At 37.4% G+C, this 24,246-nt stretch overlaps 1 protein-coding gene across 3 annotated transcripts in view; it reads left to right on the top strand.

Moving 5' to 3' along the window:
- The first annotated feature begins 405 nt into the window (after positions 1-405).
- GRIK1 (glutamate ionotropic receptor kainate type subunit 1) overlaps positions 406-24,246 on the top strand; it is a 133,344-nt gene continuing 109,503 nt past the window's right edge. For 2 of the 3 annotated variants that reach the window (XM_043994661.1, XM_043994663.1), the window contains exon 1: positions 407-784. In XM_043994661.1, the coding sequence (XP_043850596.1) occupies positions 658-784 (127 nt within the window). In that variant the 5' untranslated portion in view covers positions 407-657. Of the gene's footprint in view, positions 785-24,246 lie in introns of all 3 variants that reach the window. The other variant, XM_043994662.1, reaches the window with a different exon arrangement.

The raw sequence follows: 24,246 nt of genomic DNA, 5'->3' as shown, positions 1-24,246 counted from the left end.
CTGCCTCCATTTTGGGGACTACTGTGATGAGATTTGCTTATATCTTTAGAGATTGAATTAGATTTCCATCCTACACAGTGGGCATAGAGGGTGTTCCGAGAGCAGGAAGAGCATAGAGTAAAGAAAGGGTGCCGCAGAGAGAAGGACTGAGAGTGGCAAGGATAGCTCTAATCCCATTTAATCTACTGGAAATCCCACTTTTTAAATGCGCAGAACCTCTGCAACAATTCATACACTATGTCTATTCTCTGGATTTTTCTGCTCTTCTCTACCTTTTCTCTCCTCTCCTTTCCCACTTTTGCATCTGATCAAGGAACAAATGACACCGACATTTCAGCTATTTAGGGCAGTAACTTTCAACACCAAAATTCCCTTACCCACAGGTTCAGAAAGAGCTTCGATTCTCCTAAATCTGCTCCTGATAGAAGAGGTGGTGATGGCATAAAGAAAAGTGACAATTCCAGAACACAACTGCAACTGCCTGCCACTTTCTCACCTGCATATCTATATTTATCAGTCTCTTTTTTGGTACGGAGACAGATAAGCAGGGCACAGTGAAGGAAACCCCCTAGGAGAATGAGGAGGGATCCTGTTGGAGTAAAGACCAGCTTCTGAGCGCTAGGAAGTGGCAATATTTGGGCATATATTGAGAAAAAGATGGAGAACATCACACTTCTTGTCGGCTCCGGGCTCAGGAGCAAGTTTGTCCGCTGGGGACTCTTCTGTTTTATTTGCTCTCTAGACATATGCATCCCCAAGACAGCCCAGCAAGTAATCAGATTTGGTAAGTGGAAGCGGAGAAAAAAGTGCCCCGGGACCCTCAGAATGGGATGTGGGAAGGTGTGGGGAAAAGGGAGTTCGTAAGACTGAGTGTGTAACGTGGAGGAAAAAGGTTTTAGAACTCCACGTAGCAACCTTCCTTCACAGAGACTTGAGTTTAATTGTTACAGGGGAGGTTTGGCAGGAAGGCGATTTTTGTCTGGGCCGTGGGTGGCCTGGCAGACACAATTCTGAGTTTTTCTTACTCCCAAGGTGCATGTGTCCCCGGGGTCAGAGAAATTAAAGTGGGTGACTTTGCCTGTGTGTGTGCCTAGAACTATGCATTCTAGTCTGCAGCAACAGCAACTGCCTAGAATGTCAACGCTTGCTCACTTTCCAGAGGCCCCTGTCCTGGGAATATCCAGGTTCTTGCTTCCCCAGCTTTTAAGAATCAGAGCGAGACTATTAGTGATCTTAAAATGTAGGGTATCCCTGACTGGCTAGTTTTGAGCTCCAAGTTGGGTTCTGTTGTGTGGTAAATTAGTTTACTGGGGGTATTAATTTGCATATGATTCTTTTCTGTGTCCTTTTCACTTTTAAGCAGTAGGCTTGGGGAACTGATAGAAATTAAGAAAAATAAATTGCTAGGGGGCAGCTAGGGGGCACAGTGGATAGAGCACCCGCCCTGGAGTCAGGAGGACCTGAGTTCAAATCCGGCCTCAGACACTTAACACTTACTAGCTGTGTGACCTTGGTCAAGTCACTTAACCCCAATTGCCTCACTAAAAAAAGAAAAAAAATCAGAAAAACAGAAAAATAAATTGCTAGAAGTTTACCACCTGTTCTTCAAACTTGTGTGTACAAGTCTCTAGGATTTTTACTGTGTGCCATTATTACAGGTTTGAATGAAAGGGAAGGGAGCAGAAGATATTGTGAACTGAATTAGAGGGCTAAAAAATCAAGGAAAAATAATGACTGGGGCTGGAGATGGAGAGTAAGAGGCAAAGTATCACATTTCTCCAACTCTAAAAATCTGCTAGCCTGTGGACACAAGAATCTCAGTTGCATAATACAAAAGGAAAAATTTCTGCAGTCACAGAACTTACCAGGTTTCATAAATAAATAAGGGACTTAGTTTCCATTACTGGTATTTGTCTTAACCAATCTTAGCAACTACTCTCCTTAATCAACAGCAGCCTCTCCTTCCATGACAAGCAAAATTATTTTGTTCTAACTCCAGCAAGGAAACATTTTTGTTGGCCCTGTTATACATATATGTAGAACTAAAATTAATATCTGGACTATCAAAAGTCCTGGCCAGAAAGGGAAATTGGTACTTTTCATCTTGCCCTTTCACATCCCAGCAGTGTCAGCAAAAGGTTTCATCTCTGAGATAAAAACTAATATTCTGCAGAACTTTTCACATTTCTTGCGCTTTTCAGAAATTGACTAAATGTATCAAAGGGAACTCTACTTATATTCTTATTACATAGAATAGAAATTCCTATCAGATACAGTAGTACAGCTAAGCATTTCTCAGTAACTGAAGGAAAGTTTGAGCTGCAGAATGGAAACTTTTATGTGATCTGCACCCTAACCCTAACCCTCAGTACCTAGAATGATTCAGCAGGTAGTAATATTTCAGACTTTCTCCATTTCCAGAAAATAATGTTTAACACAGTGAATATTTAGGTTTCCTTTAATATTTAGTTTGTGTGATACTATCCCAACTTTAGTATGACTACAAGATTAAAGGGAGAAAAAATATATGTCATAGACTAGTTTTGCATTGGTATTTTTTAAAGAGTCAACCAATGACTTTTTAAAATTAAATTAATTTTTTTTAATCAACAACAAACATTTATTTTTTATTTTCCATTTACATGTAAGGGTATTTTCATAAGATTTAGAGTTCTAAATTTTTCTCCCTCCCTCCCTCCCTTTCCTCTCCCCTCCACAAGATCGCAACCAGGTTATATGTGTACAATCCACAAGTGTTCTTTTTATCAGTTCTTTCTGTAGGGGTGGATAGTAAGTTTCCTCATTAGTTCCTTGGGATTGTCTTGGATCATTGCACTGCTGAGAGTAGTTAAGTCATTCACAATTGCTCATCGAACAATACTGCTGTCACTATGCACAGTGTCCTCTCAGCTCTGCTCACTTCACTATACATCGATGTTCATTAGTCTTTCAAGGTTTTTCGGGGATCATCCTGTTTGTCATTTCCTGTAGCACAAGTCCATTCCACTACAATCATATAACACAGCTTTTTCCATCATTCCTAAACTGATAGACATTCCCTTGATTCTCAATTCTTAGCCTCCACCAAGAGTTGCTATAAATATTTTTTGTACAATTTTTCCCCCTTTTCTCTTTTTCATGATTACTATTTTTTTTTTTTTGCGGGGCAATGGGGGTTAAGTGACTTGCCCAGGGTCACACAGCCAGTAAGTGTCAAGTGTCTGAGGCCGAACTTGAACTCAGGTATTCCTGAATCCAGGGCCGGTACCCCATCCACTGCGCCACCTAGCTGCCCCCCATGATTACTATTGTTAACTGTTTCCCTTCCATCCTATTCCCTTCCCCACGATATTTATTCTATTATCCGTCTTCTTTCATCCTATCCCTCTTCAAAAGGGATTTGCTTCTGTCCCCCCCCCCCCACTCTGCCCTTCCTTCTTTTGCCCCTCTCTCTTTATCCCTTTCCCCTCCTATTTTCCTGCAGGGTTATAGAGATTACTCCGCCCAATTGAGTGTGTACATTATTCCCTCCTCGAGCCAATTCTAATGAGATTGAGGTCTTTGAGCCAATTCTGATGAGTGTTAGGCTCATTTACTGCCCAGATTAAATAGATTACTCCACCCAGTTGGGTGTGTCTATTAGTCCCTCCTTGAGGCAGCTCTGATGAGTTTAAAATCTTTGAGCCTTTTCGGATGAGTGTAAAATTCATTTACTGCCCTGCTCCTCTCCCATCTCTTCCCCCACTCCATAAGCCTTTTCCTGTTACTTTCATGTAGGATTTCACTTCTGCCCTTCCCCCTCCCCCAATGAATTCCCTTCACCCCTCAATTTAACCCTAAAGATGTTATCATCTAGCTAAGTGACACAGTGGACAAATCATTACCCCTGGACCCAGGGGGATCCCAGCCAAAACCTGGCTTCAGACACAAGACAGTCGACCACTGTATGACCCCAGGTAGGTCCCCCAGCTCCAATTTTTTTTTTATAGTTCTCTAGGGTCTTGTATTTGAAAGTCAAATTTGCCATTCAGTTCAGGTCTTTTCATCACAAATATCTGAAAGTCTTCTTTTTCATTAAAGTCCCATCTTTTCCGCTGAAATATAATGCTGAGTTTTGCTGGGTAGGTGATTCTTGGTTGTAATCCCATTTCCTTTGCCCTATGGAATATCATATTCCATGCCCTCTGGTCCTTTAATGTAGAAGCTGCTAGATCTTGTGCTATCCTGACTGGGGCTCCCCAGTACTTGAATTCTTTCTTTTTGGCAGCTTGCAATATTTTCTCCTTGACCTGAGAGCTCTGGAATTTGGCTATAATATTCCTAGGAGTTTTCTTTTTGGGATCTCTTTCTGGAGGTGATTGGTGGATTCTTTCAATTTCTATTTTAGCTTCTTCTTCTAGAATTTCAGGGTAATTTTCCCTGAGAATATCTTGGAAGATGGTGTTTAAGCTCTTTCCTTGATCATGGTTTTCAGGTAGACCAATAATTTTCAAATTATCTCTCCTGGACCTATTTTCCAGGTCGGCAGTTTTCCCCAGAAGATATTTCACGTTGCCCTCTATTTTTTTATTCATTTGGATTTGCTTTATTGTACCTTGGTTTCTCATAAAGTCACTGGCTTCCATTTGTTCAATCCTAATTCTTAGGCAATTATTTTCATCAGAGAGCTTTTGTACCTCCTTTTCCATTTGACTTTTCAAGCTGTTGACTTTTTTCTCATGTCTTTCCTGCATCACCCTCATTTCTCTTTCCATTTGTTCCTCTACCTCTCTAACTTTATCTTCAAAGTCCTTTTTGAGCACCTCCATGGCCTGAGACCAATTCATATTTTTCTCAGAAGCTTTAGATATAGAGGCCCTGATCTTGATATCTTCCTCTGAGGGTGCCCCTTGGTCTTCCTTGTTACTGAAGAAACTTTCTATGGTCCTCACCTTTCTCTGTAAGCTCATCTTGCCTTTCTTTTACTAGACTTTTAGCTTCTTAAAGTGGGGCACTGTTTCCGGGCTGCATCCCAAGCTTAAGGAGTCCCAGGTGGTATGATTTAAGGAGAATCAGGTTCTTCCCTTGCCTGGCCTGTTTCCTGGTCCTAGATGACCCCAGACCAACTTGCCAATCAACCAGCTTTGTGTGTTGTGGTTGTTGGCTCCAAGGAGTCTGTGCCCCTCCCCAACCTGGGCCACTTCTACTAGAGCCTACCACCAGGTTCTCAGTAGGGGTGTAAAATCCAAGTTCTGCCTTAGCACCAGCATAGACCCCTGTAGTCTCTCCCCTGCCCAGGGCTCAGTCCACTCACCAGACTGTGAGCTTAGTTCCACCAGACGACACTGGTGCTTCAGCTGATTCAGAGGCTCTGGGGGTCTCCTTCTCTGGTGAGGACTTCCTGATCTGTGTCAGGGTGACTGTGGGGTTGGGCCCGACTCCTATATCAGCACAGCAGCTCCCTTCTTTTGACCTTCCAAGCCGTTCTTGGTTAGAAGATGATTTCAGCACATTCTTCTGTGAGTTTTGCTGCTCTGGGCATTTTCCTATGCCATTATTTGGATGTTTTTTGGAGCGATCATGTCATGAGTTTGGGAGCTCACTGCCTTTCCTCCACCATCTTCAACCAATGACTTTAAAAAAAAAATTTTTTTTTAAATTTTTTTGCAGGGCAATGGGGGTTATGTGACTTGCCCAGGGTCACACAGCTAGTAAGTGTCAAGTGTCTGAGGCTGGATTTGAACTCAGGTCGTCCTGAATCCAGGGCTGGTGCTTGTGCACCCCAAACCAATGACTTTTAAGAAGTTACCTGAAATATCAGTCATTCATATGTCCTAGATTTGCATTCACGTAAATGTAGAAAATACAAATGTACCCTGTTTCATACTTAGTTCTACTATCATGTCATTTAAAAATACAATTAAATTTTTAAAAATTTAAATACAATTAAAGTAAAACTTTAATAGAAAGAATAGTTTGAATAATTTTCAGTTGTTAATCAGTTGTTAATAACAACTTTTAGTTGTTAATCTATTATGTGTATACCATTTCAGTGATCCAGATTCTTGAAACAATTATCTCATGGTAGAAGTGGTAACATCATCTAGCATTCATCTTTTCCTTCTCCCATTTTGCACAAAATTTTATTTAGCAACATATCTAAAGAGACCTAGAAAAATCACAGACTATTTCAAGTAGATAGAGGGTTTAGGCAAGTCCCAACGAATCAAAAATATTGACTTAGAAGTATCTTTCAACATGAAGACAATTCAAATAATTCAATGACTTTAAAAGCCATTGATATTGCCTTGACTTAAATGGGGACTAAAAAATAGCTGTATTCTTTTCTCTCATAATTACTCTTTTGATATCCACCCTTGCCCCAACACAACAAAATAGGAAGAAGTATGGTATTTTTGTTTTGTTTTTCTGGGGATTAAAAAATTAGATATAGATAGATACACACATTTATATATAATATATGTGTGTGTTTCAATCAGCTAAAATTCACCTTTTCTTCTTCACTCCCTCCTTAAGAATGAAGAAAATCAAAACTCTTGTTACAAACATGTATAGTGAAGCAAAACAAATATCCAAATTAGCCACATCTGTCCGACAATCTGTCTGTTTACCTATCTGTATCTATCTCTACCTATCTCTATACTATGTTTCATTGTATCCTGAGTCCTTTACCACTCTTTCAGGTAGCATGTTTCATCCTTCATCCTCTAGAATCATGTTTGGCCATTTCACTAATCAGAGTCCTGAATTTTTTTCAGAGTTGTTTTTCTTTAACATTTGCCTAGATGTTGTATAAATTGTTCTCCTGGTTCTGTTTACTTCACTTAATCAATTCATATAGGTCCTCCCAGGTTTTTTAGGAATCTTCTCCATCATGTTTTACAGCACTGTAGTATTCCATCATATTTATGTACCATATTTGTTCAGCCATTCCCCAATTTATGAATACTCCCTCAAATCCCCATAATTTGCTACCTCAAAAAGAACAATAAATATTTTACACATCCTTAGAATTTGTTTTGTTTAGAAGTAATCCCTCCCTTAATCTATGCTCTCTCTAATTCTCCTTTTTCTCTTTTCTTCTTATTTTCCCTGTTTTACCCTGTTGAGTGAAGTGTATTTTTTATGTAACTCTGTGTGTTGTTCCCTTTGACCAAGTCCAATGAGAGCAAGGTTCCAGTCATCTGATCCCTCCACCCCATCCTCCTTGTTTGTTTAGATGTCTACTTGTACACTTTGATTACGTGAGATGCTTTTCCCTACTCTTTTTCCTTCCCCTAACCCCAGTGTATTCCTCTCCCCATCCCTTTTTTTTTTTTTGCAGGGCAATGAGGGTTAAGTGACTTGCCCAGGGCCACACAGCTAGTAAGTGTCAAGTGTCTGAAGCCGGATTTGAACTCAGGTACTCCTGAATCCAGGGCCGGTGCTTTATCTACTGCATCACCTAGCTGTCCCCACCCCATCCCTTTCTATTCTTTTTAAGATTATCAAGATATAACCAAACTATTCTCGGACTCCTGTTAGATTTCCTCTATGATACCTGAAGATGATAAGTGTTCAGAGAAGATATATGTATTATTTGCATACTCCCATATTAGAATGCAAGCAACTTATTGTTTAGTTTTTTATCACTGTTTTTTATTTGAATTTATTTTTTAAATTTATGAAATAAAACAAGCATTTCCATAACATAGTACAATAAAAAGATGATTGTATATAAAACTGCAAATTAACCATGTACAACTTCCCATTCCTTTTAAATATACAATAAAGTTACACGAATTTCCTTTCTCCCCTTTTTTCTTCCCTTCTCCGTTAGAGATGGCTACTATTTGACACAAATAGATATATATGTAAAATTATTCTATAATACTTTGTCATTGTGTATATACTTTTTATCATTATATTTTTATGTTTCTCAAAGTTTCTATGTAGCTCTAGTCTTTTTATCAGAAATGCTTAGAAAAACTCTACTTTTTAAAAAGTCCACATAGTTGGATAATATTGTTTTGCTGGATAAGTTATTCTTGGCTTGAGCCTATATCTTTTATTTTTTGGAATATTGTGTTCTAAGTTCTCTGCTCCATTATAAAAACATTATTCTGACTGTGATTCCTTAGTACTTGTATTTTTCTTTGATCTGAAAGCTCAGTATTTTGGCAATAATGTTCCTAGGAGTTTTCTTTTGAGGGTCTTATTCAGGACATGACTGGTGAATTCCTTCAACTTCTACTTTTCCTTCTGTTTTTAAGAAATGTCAATGGCTTTATTTAAAAAAAATTTTTTTTAGTATTTTATTTTCCCTCAATTACATGTAAAAACAATTTTTAATGTTTGTTTTTAAAATTTTGAATTCCAAATTCTCTCCCTTCTTCCTCCCCCACTTTGAGAAGGCAAGCAATTTGATATAGGCTATACATGTGTAGTCATGCAAAACATATTTCTGTATTAGTCATATTGTAAAAGAAAACATAGACCTGAAACATTACCTCAAGAAAAATAAAGTAAAAAACATATGCTTCGATCTGTATTCAGACACCATCAATTATTTCTCTGGGGATTGATAGTATTTTTCTTCATAAGTCCTTCAGAGTTGTCTTGGATCATTATATTGCTGAGAATGGCTAAGTCATTCACAGCTGATCATCTTACAATACTGCTGTTACTGTGTACAGTGTTCTCCTGGTTCTACTCATTTCACTTTGCATCAGTTCATGTAAGTCTTTCCAGGTGTTTTTGAGAGCATCCTGCTCATCATTTCTTATAGCACAACACTATTCCATTACAATCATATACAACAACTTGTTCAGCCATTCCTCAATTGATGAGTATCCCCCTCAATTTTTAGTTCTTTGCCACCAGAAAAGAGTTGCTATAAATATTTTCATACAAATAAGCCCTTTTTGTTTTTGTTTTTAATCTCTTTTGAGATAGTGACCTAGAGTGGCATTGCTAGGTTAAAGGATATGAAGGGTTTTATAGCCATTTGGGTATAGTTCCAAATTGCACTACAGATGGTTGAATCAGTTCACAACTCCACCAACAGTGTATTACTATCTCAATCTTCCCACATTCCTTCCAAAATTTGTCATTTTGCATTTCTGTCCTATTAACCAACCTAATATGTATGAGGTTTGTTTTTATTTGAATTTCAGAATTCAAATTCAGAATTATTTTAATTTGCATTTCTCCAATCAATAGTGATTTAGAGCATTTTTTAATATGGCTATAGATAGATTTCATTACTTCATCTGAAAATAGACTGTTCACATATTTTGGTCATTTATTGATTGGGGAATGGCTCTTGTTTTTATAAATTTGACTCGGTTCTCTATATATTTGAGAGATGAGGCCTTTATCAGAGAAACTTGTTTTAAATTTTTTATAGTTATAATTGCTAACTGTATTTCCCTCCATCCTATTCCTCCCTCCCCCTTGATTTTATTCTCTCTCTCCTTTCACCCTGTACCTCCTCAAAAGTGTTTTGCTTTTATATTCCCCAATTCACCCTCTCTTCTTCACCCTACCCCCTCTTTTCTTATTTGCTTCTCCTCCTGCTTTCTTGTAGGATAAGAGAGATTTCTGTATCCAATTGAGTGTGTATGATATTCCCTCTTTGAGCCAATCCCTATGAGAGTAGGGTTCATTTGTCCCCCTCCCCTGCCATTCCCATATTCCCCTCCATTGTAAAAGCTCTTTCTTCCCTCTTTTATGCAAGATAATTTACCCCATTCCACCTCTCCCTTTTCCTTTTTCCCAGTGCATTACTCTTTCTTACCCCTTAGTTTTATTTTTTTAGATATCATCCCTTCATTTTCAACTCACATTCATGGCCTCTATCTATATATACTCCTTCTAACTGCCCTAATAATGAGAAAGTTCTTATGAGTTACAAGTATCATCTTCCCATGTAGGAATGTAAACAATTTAACCTTATTAAGTCTCTTATGGTTTCCCTTCCCTGTTTTCCTTTTTATGCTTCTCTTGAGTCTTGTGTTTGAAAGTCAAATTTCTATTCAGCTTTGGTCTTTTCATCAAGAATGCTTTAAACTCCTCTATTTAATTGAATATACATTTTCTCCCTGAAGGATTATACTCAATTTTGCTGAGTAGATGATTCTTTTTTTTTTTTTGTAGGGCAATGAGGGCTAAGTGACTTGCCCAAGGTCACACAGCTAGTGTCAAGTGTCTGAGGCCAGATTTGAACTCAGGTAGTCCTGAATCCAGGGCTGGTGCTTTATCCACTGTGCCATCTAGCTGCCCCGTAGATGATTCTTGTTTGTAATTCTCACTCTTTTTCCCTCTGTAATATCGTATTCCAAGCCCTCTTATCCTTTAATATAGAAGCTGCAAAATCTTGTGTTATCCTGACTATGGATCTACAATAGTTTAATTGTTTCTTTTTTGGCTACTTACAGTATTTTCTCTTTAACTTGTGAGCTCTGGGATTTGGGAACAATATTTATGGGAGTTTTCTTTTGGGAATCTCAGGAGATGAGCAGTAGATTCTTTTAATTTCTATTTTACCCTCTGGTTCTAGAATGTCAGGAGAGTTTTTTGGATAATTTCTTGAAAGATGATGTCTAGGCTCTTTTTAAAATCATAGCTTTGAAGTAGTACAATAATTCTTAAATCATCTCTCCTGCATCTCCTGGATCTACAGTTGGTTTTCCAATGAGCCATTTTACATTGTTTCTATTTTCCATTCTTTTTATTGTTTCTTGATTTTTTCATAAAGCCATTAGCTTCCATTTTTCAATTCTAATTTTTAAGGGATTATTTTCTTCACTGAATTTTTATACCATCTTTTTCATTTGGCCAATTCTGCTTTTTAAGGAGTTCTTGTCTTCAATGAACTTTTGTATATCTTTTTCCAATTGGCCAATTCTGCTTTTCAAGGCATTCTTCTCCTCATTGGATTATTTTTTTTTTACCTCTTTTACCATTTGGCCTATTCTGGTTTTGTTTGTTTGTTTTTTGTGGGGCAATAGGGATTAAGTGACTTGTCCAGGGTCACACAGCTAGTAAGTGTCAAGTGTCTGAGGCTGGATTTGAACTCAAGTACTCCTGAATCCAGGGCCAGTGCTTTATCCACTGTGCCACCTAGCTGCCCCTATTCTATTTTTTAAGGTGTTATTTTCTTCAATATTTTTTGTGCCTCTGCTACTAAGCTCTTGATTCTTTTTTCATGACTTTCTTTCATCACCCTCAGTTCTCTTCCCAATTTTCCTCTACTTCTCTTAGTTGTTTTTCAAAATTCTTTTTGAGCTCTTCCATGGCCTGAGACAAATCCATATCTTTCTTGGAGGCTTTGGATGTAGGCATTTTGACTCTGTTGTCTTCTTCTGAGTTTGCACCATAGTAACTTTTCTATGGTCAGAATTTTTCTGTTGTCTGCTCATTTTTCAAGTCTGTTTGTTGCCTTTTAACTCTTTGCTAAAGTGGGGTCCTGCTTCCAGGGTGGAGTGCTCACTTTCCCAAGCTTTAGGTTTTTTGTGTGTCTGTTTTCAGAGGTACTTCTAGGGACCTGTAAGGCTTCACTTCTTCCAAGGTGGTATGATCTAAAGGGAGATATGTTTTCTATTCTCTTGGCCTGTACTCTGGTCTGTGAATGACTACAAACACTCTTCTTCCTTGAAACTGTGATGAAGGTCCCTGCTGCACTGCAGCTTCAAGCTCTGGTGTGCTGGTACTCTTCCTCTCCCTGGGACTGCCACCCAGAATGGCAACCCAGATCTGAGTATGAGCAATGCAACAGAGTCCTGACCCCATTGCCAACAAAGAGACCACTGTAATCTCCTTCTGATCAGTTGTTAAACTTCCTTACCATCTGTGAGCTGAGACTTTTGGAGGCAGCCACTGCTGCTGCTAATTTAGTCATTCTCAAGGCCTGCTCCTGGTTTGTTGGGGCCTGATCTGCACTGGTGTGGCCTACACTGGACTGTGTTCCACCCTCACCCAGGTGTAACAGACCTTTCCTGTTGACTTAATAAGTTGTCTTTGGCTGGAAAATTATTTCACCCTGTCCTTTTGTAGTTTCTGCTGCTCCAGAATTTCTTTTAGGGCATTATTTAAAGGTGTTTGGAAGGGTTTTGGGGAGAGCTCGGGAAACTCCCTGCCTTTTTTCTGCCATATTGGCTCCATTTCCCCCTCAGATATTTTCTTTTAGGATTTCTTTAAGTATGATGTCTGGACTCTTGTTTGGTCATGTTATCCTGGTAGTCTAATGATTCTTAAATTTTTTTTTCTCAGTAGTCCATTTTAAAAATCAGTTGGTTTTGGTACAAGATACTTTATATTTTTTATTTTAAAAGCCTTTTAGGGCACCTAGGTGGCGCAGTGGATAGGGCTCTGGCCCTGGATTCAGGAGGACCTGAGTTCAAATCCAGCCTCAGACACTTAACACTTACTAGCTGTGTGACTCTGGGCAAGTCAATTAACCCCAATTGCCTCACAAAAAAAAAATTAAAAATTAAAAAAGTCTTTTAATGTTTGTATATTCTTATTGGCTTATGGACTTATTGACTTCTTTTTGATCCATTCTAATTTTCTTATAGTTTATTGCTTGTGAGAAGTTCTGTACCTATTCACCAAATGATTAATTCTCTTTCCAAGTTTTTTCTTCTATAACTCTCATTTTTCCAATTTTCCCCCTCTAGCACTGTCATTTCATCAACAAAAACATTATTTAACTTAAAAAAAACCTCTTGTTTCATCTATTCTAGTTATTTGAGTTGAATTTGTGCGCAAACTGTGTTTTTCTCTGAGGTTTTGCTTGTAGATATTTTAGAGTTACTCCTTTTTTCTGGGTTTGTCTCTTTAGCATACTTGTCACTATAATAGCTTTTTATACTAAGACTCTTTTTTTTTTTTTTTTTGCTCATTCTTCCAGCCTACTTTTTGACTTCTGATTTGATGTTAGGACCAGGCTCTTTTCACATCTGGAGAGAATATCTGTGCTGGTCCAATTAATGTTTTCTTGGGTTATTGAGACTTGTTTTATTCCAGGATATCAGAGATAGGTCATGCTAAGGATTTATGAGCTTTTAGTGCTCCCAAAATGGTCTGTTTGAAGGCAAAGTTTGATTTCTAGCACCTTCCTGGTCTGAGCTCCACATGTTTCTAACCTGGGTTTGTGTCTGAGCATCATGAAACTGTGGACTCAGCCTCTGACATTCAGCTGGAAAGCTATGCTGATTTGGAGTGACAGAACTGCAGGCTTCTCTGGGTTTTTCTGCCTTGATTATTATTCTGGAGGCTTTAGACTAGGTTACAGGCTTGAACTGTTGCCCTGCTCTGGTCCTGGAGTCTGAGCCACATCACTACTGCTTGCTTCTGAGCTTGTTCCTCTTTAAGTAGGAAGCTAGAGCTTAAGATTGCTAGGGGAAGACAGATGGGGAGAGAAGGCAGGGTGAGAGCCAAGGTCTCTTTCTCAGGCTTTGCTAGATCTGAATGGGCAATTAAACTGTAGTTTACATCTGTCTCCTGTATAAGTCTGAGGGTTACCCAGTATGACTCTAGGACTCTTTGTTCTGCTTCACAGCTCCTAGTGTCTGAAGACCTCTCTGCATGTTAGCTCCCTTTCCCTCCCCATCCCCTGCTTTTCAGCTCCCTTCTGTGTATTAGCTGCCTCCATTAGAATGCCCTGAGGGCATTTCATCTTGGATCCCAGATGTCCCTTGTAGTCCTGTGGTTCCTGGAAATAGTCTTACATTCTGGAATAGGCCTCATTCAAAGGGCATCTCTGAAGGGGGCTCCTCCTAGAAGATCTGCTTTTCTGATTCCAAGTCATTGCAAAGATTCCTAGGCAATTCTGCTAGTAACAAGACTCAATACAACCTCCTAAATTTGTTTTCCCAGTAATTAGTTTATCTGGTGAAAATCTACTCAATTCTCATGTACCTAACCCTATTGACAACAGAACTATAAGAAAAATAACAAATTAGACACCCTTAATTCACTTGAACTTGGGATAATTATAGTTTTACATAGCACTTGCCTTTTTTGTCTCTACCCAAACCCTGTATCTCATATGGACAATGCTATCAATAGGCTAAAGGAAGAATATTAGAAAAAAAATCATTGAGGACCTTACTGGTAAATTAAGCCATTCTGTCTCTCTCTTTTTTTCTTTTTTGGTGAGGCAATTGGGGTTAAGTGACCTGCCCAGGGTCACACAGCTAGTAAGTGTCAAGGGTCTGAGGCCGGATTTGAACTCAGGTCCTTCTGAATCCAGGCCCGGTGCTCTATCCACTGTGCCACCTAGCTGCCCCCATTCTGTCTCTTAATATTATCACACACATTTTTAAAAATGGGAAAAATGATTAAAAATTCTTTATTATGGGGCAGCTAGGTGGCACAGTGGATGAAGCATCAGCCCTGGATTCAGGAGGGCCTGAGTTCAAATCTGACCCCAGATACTTGACACTTACTAGCTGTGTGACCCTGGGCAAGTCATTTAACTCTCATTGTCCCACAAAAAAAACCACACAACAATGCCCCCCCCCAAACAAAACAAAGGGGCAGCTAAGTGGCTCAGTGGATAGAGTACCAGCCCTGGATTCAGGAGGACCTGAGTTCAAATCTGGCCTCAGACATTTAGCACTTACTAGCTGTGTGACCCTGGGCAAGTCACTTAACCCCAATTGCCTCACCCCCCAAAACAATTCTTTATTATTATTAATGCAATTTTTATGTAAATCCTTAATCTAATTTTAGTAAGTACTTAATAGAAGCATTTCATGTTGTTTCCTTCCTCTTATTAGGAGAAATAAAGAAACTGATTATTTAGAACTCTTATTATATTTTAATGACATTAATTTAATTATCAAGTTTGGAATTTTGTACTTAAATGTACAAGAGAAAGGCGAATGATAACAAAGTAAACTTTTGAATGTGATTTAAAGAAAATGAAAAGTACTATACTATGAAACTCTTATAGTTCTGTGAGATTTAAAATTAGATACTAGAGCATTAATCTCCCCTCTTCAACCTTTCCCTTAATTTATCTCCCAGACTAGTAAATGGAAGAAACCTCTGGTCTATAGTTAGAGCTTTTATTGTTTGGTAGTTACAAGGTGATGTTGATTAGAGGGATAGGAAAGTAGAAATACAAAACAAATAGTCTTAAGTCTAAGCTTAGTCTATATTCCATATAAAACTCATGTGTATGTATATATGTACATGTATATATGGCCATCTCTAAATTCTATAAATAATTCTATTACTCATCTCTCTAAGCTTAGGTTCCTAAGTGGAAATGTTGTTCCAAGGCCAAGATCTGCCCCCTGCTTCACTTTTGGGTAGAGTAGTCTGCCATGATTCGTTTCTCCCTGAGTCACCTGGATTCCTCTGAAGACTTACACTTCTTGAGGTTACTACTCCCCCCCATGTCAAGTACCCCCATCTTATACATATACACACACATACATATAGACCTATATCTATAAATCTATCAGTTCCTGTGTGTATATGTACATACACACATATATGCATGTGTGTATATAATATACAATATATCTATATCTATATACCTTTGAGTGCCTGCCACACAGTAGTCATTTAAAAAATATTTATTGACTGTCAAAAGTAAAATTTTAAAAATCTGTCTACTAAATTGCAGAAGTCCTGTTGAGGAAATCAACCTTACCGACAAAATAATACTTGAAAAATTAAATTATTAAAGTATTTTCTCATAAATAATAAATAATTTTTCATTTTACCTGCTCAGGATATTTATCTTATCAAATCTTCCTGTCTTAATCCATCTGGTTCTATCTAGCATTTATATTTTCCATGTACTTAATTGATATTCCCTATAGTGGATTTTTTTAGAAGACTGTTTTGTATATCCTAGACAGTAATGAAATTTAAATCTTTTCTTCCCACATGAGTTTTAAAAATCTTTCTTTTAATCTTCTTTTCTTGGAAAAACAGCTATGGGATATGGGGACAAAGATTAATTTTCTGGACAGTTATGACGTTTTGATTTTCAAGCTCAGTTTGCCCTACTTTATATTTGGAGTTTTGGAGTGTTTTAATTCTCTCCTTCTCTCCCCACCCCGACTCCCTCTCCCAGCAATAACCAAAAACAAACAACCTTAGAACAGTTGGATTCATATTTTCTTGAGTGTATTTTTTATTTTCTTTCTTTGTGAAACCCAATAAAATTTGAAATTATATTTTGAAGGATGTGGTGGGGAAAGAAAGCTTCTTATTTTTGTAATAACTAAAACTCTATGTTGGTGGTGTCAAACTCAAATCGAAATGAATCCCTGAAGGCCACATATTGACTTAGAAAGCCAGAAATTAACATTATGTTGTATTTTATTTTATTTATTTTGTTAAACTTTTCAGGATTAGACTTCTAATCTTTTGGCCCTCACTTGGGAGATTTGCCAGCCAAAGGGCCATACCTCAAGTTTAACTTCTCTGTGCTAGGCTACATTTTAAGCCCAACCTCTATTGTTATGCTCAAGAACAAATAATAATATTAGTAATGCATAAAATATTTTCTATGTTGTGCCAAAATGAGTTATAGATACTGTAATAATATTATTGTCACCATTTCATATACCTACTACTTATACATTTATTTTTACCTAGTCTTTTCTCATTTAAACCATATTGTGATTCTAGTATTTTGAAAATGAAACCAAACTAAAAAAATATATATATATATATATATATATAGGATATAACTGACCATGTTTCTCCTCCAAATGTGAGACTATTTCCACAGAGATATCTTCTTTATGTCATTTGTATCACTGTAAATGTCATAAGGAAAACCTTCACAGGACATAAAAATTCCTATACTTTTTTGTAAGATTATTTTACCTTTATATTTACTACTTTCATAAGTAATCATAGAATAACATAAGCTATTTTGGAAGTAATTTTCTATACAGCTATCACATCTTATCACAAAAACTAGTTACCAAAAAAGTCTTATAGACTATCAAGTTACCCTCCATAGGAGGGTATCAATAGGAAAGCTTCAAAAATTTGATATTTGAGATTATAAAATTCTATCATCTCATTTCATGTTGTACAGAACAATACTTCAGAGTCTAGCAAAGTTGTCACAAGTAATTTCTACACATCATCTTAAAGTTGTATGCATGCATAAATATATGTATATATGTATGTATGTGTATATATACATATATATGTATACAGTAGATCTTGTATACATATGAATAGTATAGATGGAAAAATTAATTACAAATGGGCCTGGAACGGAACAAAAGGAGGAGAGTAGGTCAAATTACTTTAAGAAAGTTGCAAAGCTTCCTTAAAAAGAAAGTTATATCTTTTTTTTTGTGTGAGGCAATTGGGGTTAAGTGACTTGCCCAGGGTCACACAGCTAGTAAGTGTGTAAAGTGTCTGAGGTCGGATTTGAACTCAGGTCTTCCTGAATCCAGGGCCAGTGCTCTATCCACTGCGCCACCTTGCTGCCTCAAGTTATATCTTTTTAATACCAACATTTTAATGGTGTTACTGTATGTCAGTAAGACATGGGATAAAACTGTCTTTGAAGATTTAAAAATCAATATCCCACATGGTGGAGGTGGGCAGGTTGTAACATATAACCAATGAGAATTTTCAAAGAATAAAGAGTAAACAAAATCATTAAGGAAATATATAATACAAAGAGAAGATGGGCTGTTCAGGTAGCAGGGATAAAAGAGAAGATAAGTTGACAGCCAGAGTTACCACCGACACCTCTTGATGTCAGGAGAAGGGCCTGAGGAAGGTCTGCAGTGCTAAATTAGATTCTGTGGGGTGAACTTATGGGAAAACCTGGACAAGAGTCAATTAGGATACCAGGCATTGATAGACTGCAATATGCATCATTGTCAGGAACTTCTTAATTGATGGGACCAATGGTCTAGTTGAGTATTTGAGAATATATCTATCTATAGTTCTGATGATTCTATAGATTGGAACCTATAAATTCTACATATATCTAAAGTATTTGATATCTGTCAATGTTTTTATATAATCAAATGCCAACACAATGCTTGACAAAGACATTTTAGATAATGAATTTTTTTTTTTTTAGTGAGGCAATTGGGGTTAAGTGACTTGCCCAGGGTCACACAGCTAGTCAATGTTAAGTGTCTGAGGCCAGATTTGAACTTGGGTCCTCCTGAATCCAGGGCCGGTTGCATTATCCACTGTGCCACCTAGCTGCCCCTAGATAATGAATTTAATAAAAAAAAAAAAATATATATATATATATATATATACACACACACACTTAGCCATTGTGTTGTTGTTTGGTTTTGTTTAACTCTCTTTTTTTTATTATAAGAAAAGGCTCTCTCATGGAAATGGAGGTGGGGTATATATAATATAATAGTTAACATTTACATAGACTTTTTTTCTTTTTTCTTTTTTCTTTTTCTTTTTCTTTTTCTTTTTTTTTGTGGGGCAACAGGGGTAAAGTGACTTGCCCAGGGTTACACAGCTAGTAAGTGTCAAGTGCCCAAGGCCAGATTTGAACTCAGGTCTTCCTGAATCTAGGGTCGGTGCTTTATCCACTGTGCCAACTAGCTGCCCCCAACATAGACTTTTAAGATTTGCAAAATGCTTTACATACATCATCTCATTAAGATAGCACCTGACAAACGGGGTTATTATAAAGATAATTTGATCTTTATAATAATAAATTATCTTTATAATAACCCCGTTTGTCAGGTGCTATCTTAATTTTACAGATGAGGAAACTGAAGGTGAGATAGGTTAAGTGTCTTGCCCAAGATCACACAACTAGTAAATATCTAAGGAAGAATTTGACCTCATTCCAGACCAGAACTCTGTTCACCATGTCAGCTGTGATATGAAAATGTTAGACATCAATATAATTTTAATTCTCAAAAAAAAAAAGACTAGAAAAGCAATTTAGATAACATCCAAGAAGTTGGTGTCCAGTTCTTCAAGAGGTAGAGAAGCTCTAAATTTTTCTTCCTGAATATGGAAAGGCTGGTAGACAAAGGAACAATAAAGACAGAAAAGATAGATGACCTCAGACTGATTTAAGTGAGCCATGGATTATTGGATTGGATGCAAGCAATTCCTACAAAAAATAAATTCCATTTCAATCATTTGTGTCTCCCAGTACAGGAATGAGTACAAACTGAGAAGTTCTGTTCTTGGTCTCGTCAGACTGGGATCTGTATATAGGTAGTATATTATACAAAGTTGTAATTGATCAGGTAAGGGAGTTTTTGTTTTTTCATGTATCTAATGGAAAAGGGACAGAAGATGAGCTATTTGGTTAACTGTAAAAATGTGTCCACTGCAGAAAGAGATGTGCCGGAGCCAGCCCACACTCTCTCTCCAGAGCTGTTTGTTAATTTTCTTTCTTTCTTTTTTTTTTTTTTGGTGAGGCAATCGGAGTTAAGTGACTTGCCCAGGTTCACACAGCTAGTATGTGTCAAGTGGCTGAGGCCACATTTGAACTCAGGTCCTCCTGAATCCAAGGCTGGTGCTCTATCCACCTAGCTGCCCTTGTTTGTTAAATTTTAAGTGTAAGTTTTTATGTTTCAGAAATGGATAAATCCACAAATTTTATTTATTGTTTAGTAGATTGTCTAGACTTAAGAGAGTGATGGAGAAATAGTAATAATGTGGATTAAACTTACAAGTGTGTTCTGCTTTTTTTGTGTGTGTGAGGCAATTGGGGTTAAGTGACTTGCCCAGGGTCACACAGCTAGTAAATGTCAAGTGTCTGAGGCTGGATTTGAACTCAGATCCTCCTGAATCCAAGGCCAGTGCTCCATCCACTGTGCCACCTAGCTGCCCCTGTGTTCTGCTTTTTGTAAAGCTGGTTTTTAAACATTTGAAAAAGTCCTTGGAGTGAATCAGAAAGGAAGCAACACTGATAAATGACAATTGGTTGACAGACCCTTCCTCTGAGTAACCTTTTAAAAGGCTGGTCAATGGGCTCAGGAGAAAGAATCTAAGATGGAACCAAATCCTGAAGGCGTGAGTAGAAGATGTGAGGAGAAAGGGAAGCTGTGTAAGCCTGGGAGAGTAGATGTACAGCCGACACCATTGCCAAATAAAAGGGGCTCATGGCTCTGGGAATGAGATTACTTTGGCTGATCATCTATGAGATGTATTGGGACAGAGGCTATGCTGCTGAACCCCACCTTCCCTGACTATTTACCTCAGCTGGGAAGAGGAAATTAAGGAATAAATATCCCCAGAGAAAAGACAGCGATTTATCTAACATTGAGCTGTTTTACCAGAAGTGTTTGTCTTTGGCTTAGAGGTTGGAACTAACCAAAAAGTAAAGAGAATTACAGATTCTTTGATACTATTAAGAGTGGATTTGGAACATTTATACCAAAAACAGCTCTAGGCAAAAAGTAAGAAAACGAGGGGCAAATATGAGTATTTTATATACTCGACAAGTGTATAAAAACATTTGCATTGGCTATTTACAATGTCTCTAATGTAAATCTCCAAGACATTTTTCTCAGTCTAAATTTAGATATTCTTCTTACTATCTCCTCATTCTCAGCAGAGGGTCTGGTTACCAGTTTCCAGACATTCCTACCAACTCAATTCTCTACGAATTCCAGAAAAGTTTTAAACTCTTCAGGACCACCACTATTTCAGGTAGTTTACAGAACAGAAGGACATTGTACATCAAAGTAACTTTACATCTCCCTGTATTAGCCATCGTACCTGCTAATATAGTCTCATTCCTTCCCCGGTTTCTTTTAAGACTCAGCTCAGTCCCACATTTTACATTTCCTCCTACTCCTAGTACTTTCTTTCACAAACCTACTTCATATTCATTTTGTTTAAAGTGTTGTACTTGGAGTCAGGAAGATCTGATTTCAAATCATGCCTCAAAAACTTACTAGCTGTGTGACTCTGAGCATCATTTAGCCTCTCACAGCCTGTTTCCTCATCTGTAAAATGGGCCAACCTCACGGGTTATTGTGAAGATTAAGTGAAATAACATATATAAAGCATTTTGAAAACTTTAAATTTCTATATGAATTCTAGGTATTGTATTCCTATTAGCTATTGTTTATCTTGTATATACTTATATATGTGTATGTTGCCTTCTTCATGTCTTTGAGGGAGTCATATATATGAGCTTGTTTCCAGTTCTTTGCTACCATATAAGAGCTACTATAAATATTTGGTATTTATAAGGACTTTATTTTTTATCATTTATTATTTTTATTACTTGTGGGATATATGTTTACTTACTAGTAGAATCTCTTGGCAAAAGGATAAATAGGAGATAATCAATGGAAAGAAGGCACTAGAAGCTAGAAGAGTTGCTTCCTATAGAAAGCAGGATTTTAATTGGGATTTAAAGGAAGTCAGTAGTCAGAGCTGAGGAGGGAAAGTCTTCCACATATGGGAGATAGCCAAGGAAAATGCCCAGAGTTGCGAGATGAAATGTCTTGTTCATGGAACAGCCACATGTCACTGAACTGAATAGTACATGTTGGGAAGTAAGATGTAATATGACTCAAAAGGTAGGAGGGGCCTAAGTTATGAAGAATCAAACAGACCATTATGTATTTGATCCTGGGGATGATAGGAAGCCACTCAAGTTTATTGAGTAGGGGGATGACATGATACAACCTGCGCTTTAGGAAAATCACTTTAGTGGTTGAATGGTAGATGGATTGGAGTGGGGAGAGACAAGGTAGCCTGCTCCACCAGCAGGCTAGTTCAATAATTGAGGTTGGTGGTGATGAGGGTCTCTGCTAGAATGGTGGCATGTCAGAAAAGAGTCAATTAAATAAACTCTTGTGGCTTCCTGTCATCTTCTTGTCAAAGGAAATTGGAGATGCAAGATTGGAAATTGGCAGAGAGTTTAGGGTAGAATAGGTAGATTTTAGAGTCATCGGTATAGAGATGGCAATTATTCCATGGGAGCTGATGAGATCACCAAGTGAAGTAGTATATATAGAGAAAAGAAGACCCAGGACAGAACCTTCAGGGAAACCTGTAGTTAAAGGGCATGATCTGGAAAAGGATCCAGCAAAGGAGACAGAGGAGTATAGGAGGAAATGTATGGGTAGGAGGAAAACCAGGAGAAAGAGGTGTCATAAAAACCGAGAGAGAATACTATTGAGGAGTAGTGAATGATCAGCAGTGTCAAAGGCTGCAAAGGTCAAGGAGAATGACAACTGAAAAAAAATGCCATTTGTATTTCTCTTATTATTAATGTTTTGGAGCATTCTTTCATTTAGTTGTTAATAGTTTGTAATGCTTTTGAGAACCATTTGTTTAGGTTTGGTTTTGTACACGCATACGTTCATTATATATATTGGATATGAAATTCTTATTTAAGAATTTTGATACACAGCATTTCTATACATGACCAACAAAGTCCAGCAGCAAGAGATAGAAAGAGAAATTCCATTTAAAGTAACAGTAGATAATATAAAATACTTGGGAGTCTACTTGCCAAGACAAACTCAGGAACTCTATGAACACAATTACCAAACACTCTTCACACAAATCAAATCAGATCTAAATAATTGGAAAGATATCAATTGCTCATGGATAGGCACAGCTAATATAGTGAAAATGACAATACTACCTAAATTAATTTACTTATTCAGTGCCATAACAATCAGACTACCTAAAAATTATTTTATAGAGCTAGAAAAAAAATAACAAAATTCATCTGGAAAAACAAAAAATCAAGAATATCCTGGGAAATAATGAAAAAAAAATGCACAGGAAGGTGGGTTAGCAGTACCAAACCTGGAGCTTTACTATAAAGCGGCAGTCATCAAAACTATCTGGTACTGGCTAAAAAATAGAGTGGTAGATCAATGGAATAGGCTAGGCACAGGAAATATAGTAGTAAATGACACTAGTAATGTAGTGTTTGATAAACCCAAAGACTCCAACTTCTGGTATAGGAACTCAGTATTTGACAAAAACTGCTGGGAAAACTGGAAGATAGTATGGCAGAAATTAGGCATAGACCAACATCTGACACCTTATACTAAAATAAGGTCAAAATGGATACATGATTTAGACATAAGAGGTGATACCATAGGTAAATTAGGAGAGAAAGGAATAGTCTACCTTTCAGATCTTTGGAAAGGAAAACAGTTTATGACCAAACAAGAGATAGAGAATGTTATAAAATGCAAAATGGATGATTTTGATTACATTAAATTAAAAATTGTTTGTACAAACAGAAGCAATGCATCCAAAATTAGAAGGGAGGCAGAAAGCTGGGAAACAATTTTTATGGCCAGTACTTCAGATAAAGGCCTCATTTCTAAAATATATAGGGAACTAAATCAAATTTATAAGAATCCAAGTCATTCCCCAATTGAGAAATGGTCAAAGGATATGAACAGGCAGTTTTCTTTTTTTTTTTATGAGATATTTTATTTTTTCCGTTACATGTAAAGATAGTTCTCAACTTTTGTTTATACAAGCTTTACAATTTCAGATTTTTCTCCCTCCCTCCCCTCCCTCCCCCCCTCCCCTAGACAGCAGGTAATCTGATATAGGTTATATCTATATATCTCTATACATATACATATAGATATAGATATATACACACACATATATATATACCCATAATAACATTAATCCTATTTCTGCATTAATCCTGTTACAAGAGAAAGAATCAGAGCAGTGATGCAAAACCTCAAAATAGAAAAAAAAAAACAACAGCACCCAAAACAAAAGAAATAATATGGTTCAATCAGCATCTATACTCCACAGTTCTTTCTTTCTTTTTTTTTTCTTGGATTTGGAGATCCTCTTCTATCATGAGTTCCCTGGAACTCTTCTGTACCATTGCATTGGTGAGAAGAATATAGTCCATCACAGTAGGTCAACACTCAATGTTGATGATACTGTGTACAATGTTCTTCTGGTTCTGCTCATCTCACTCATCATCGGCTCACGTAAGACCCTCCAGGTTTCTCTGAACTCTTCCTGCTCATCATTTCTTACAGCACAATAGTATTCCATTGTATTCATATACCACAACTTGTTCAGCCATTCCCCAATTGATGGGCACCCCCTCAACTTCCAATTCCTTGCTACCACGTAAAGAGCAGCTATAAATATTTTTGTACACGTGGGTCCCTTTCCCCCTTCCATGATTTCTTTGGGCAAAAGACCTAAAAGTGGAATTGCTGGGTCAAAGGGTATGCACAGCTTTATCGCCCTTTGGGCATAATTCCAAATTGCTCTCCAGAATGGTTGGATCAGCTCACAGCT

Source organism: Dromiciops gliroides, chromosome 3 (genome assembly GCF_019393635.1).
Source record: "Dromiciops gliroides isolate mDroGli1 chromosome 3, mDroGli1.pri, whole genome shotgun sequence".
NCBI classification, from domain to species: Eukaryota; Metazoa; Chordata; class Mammalia; order Microbiotheria; family Microbiotheriidae; genus Dromiciops; species Dromiciops gliroides.
The sequence above is the reverse complement of the archived record's forward strand: the minus strand, read 5'-3'. Positions and strand labels throughout refer to the sequence as shown.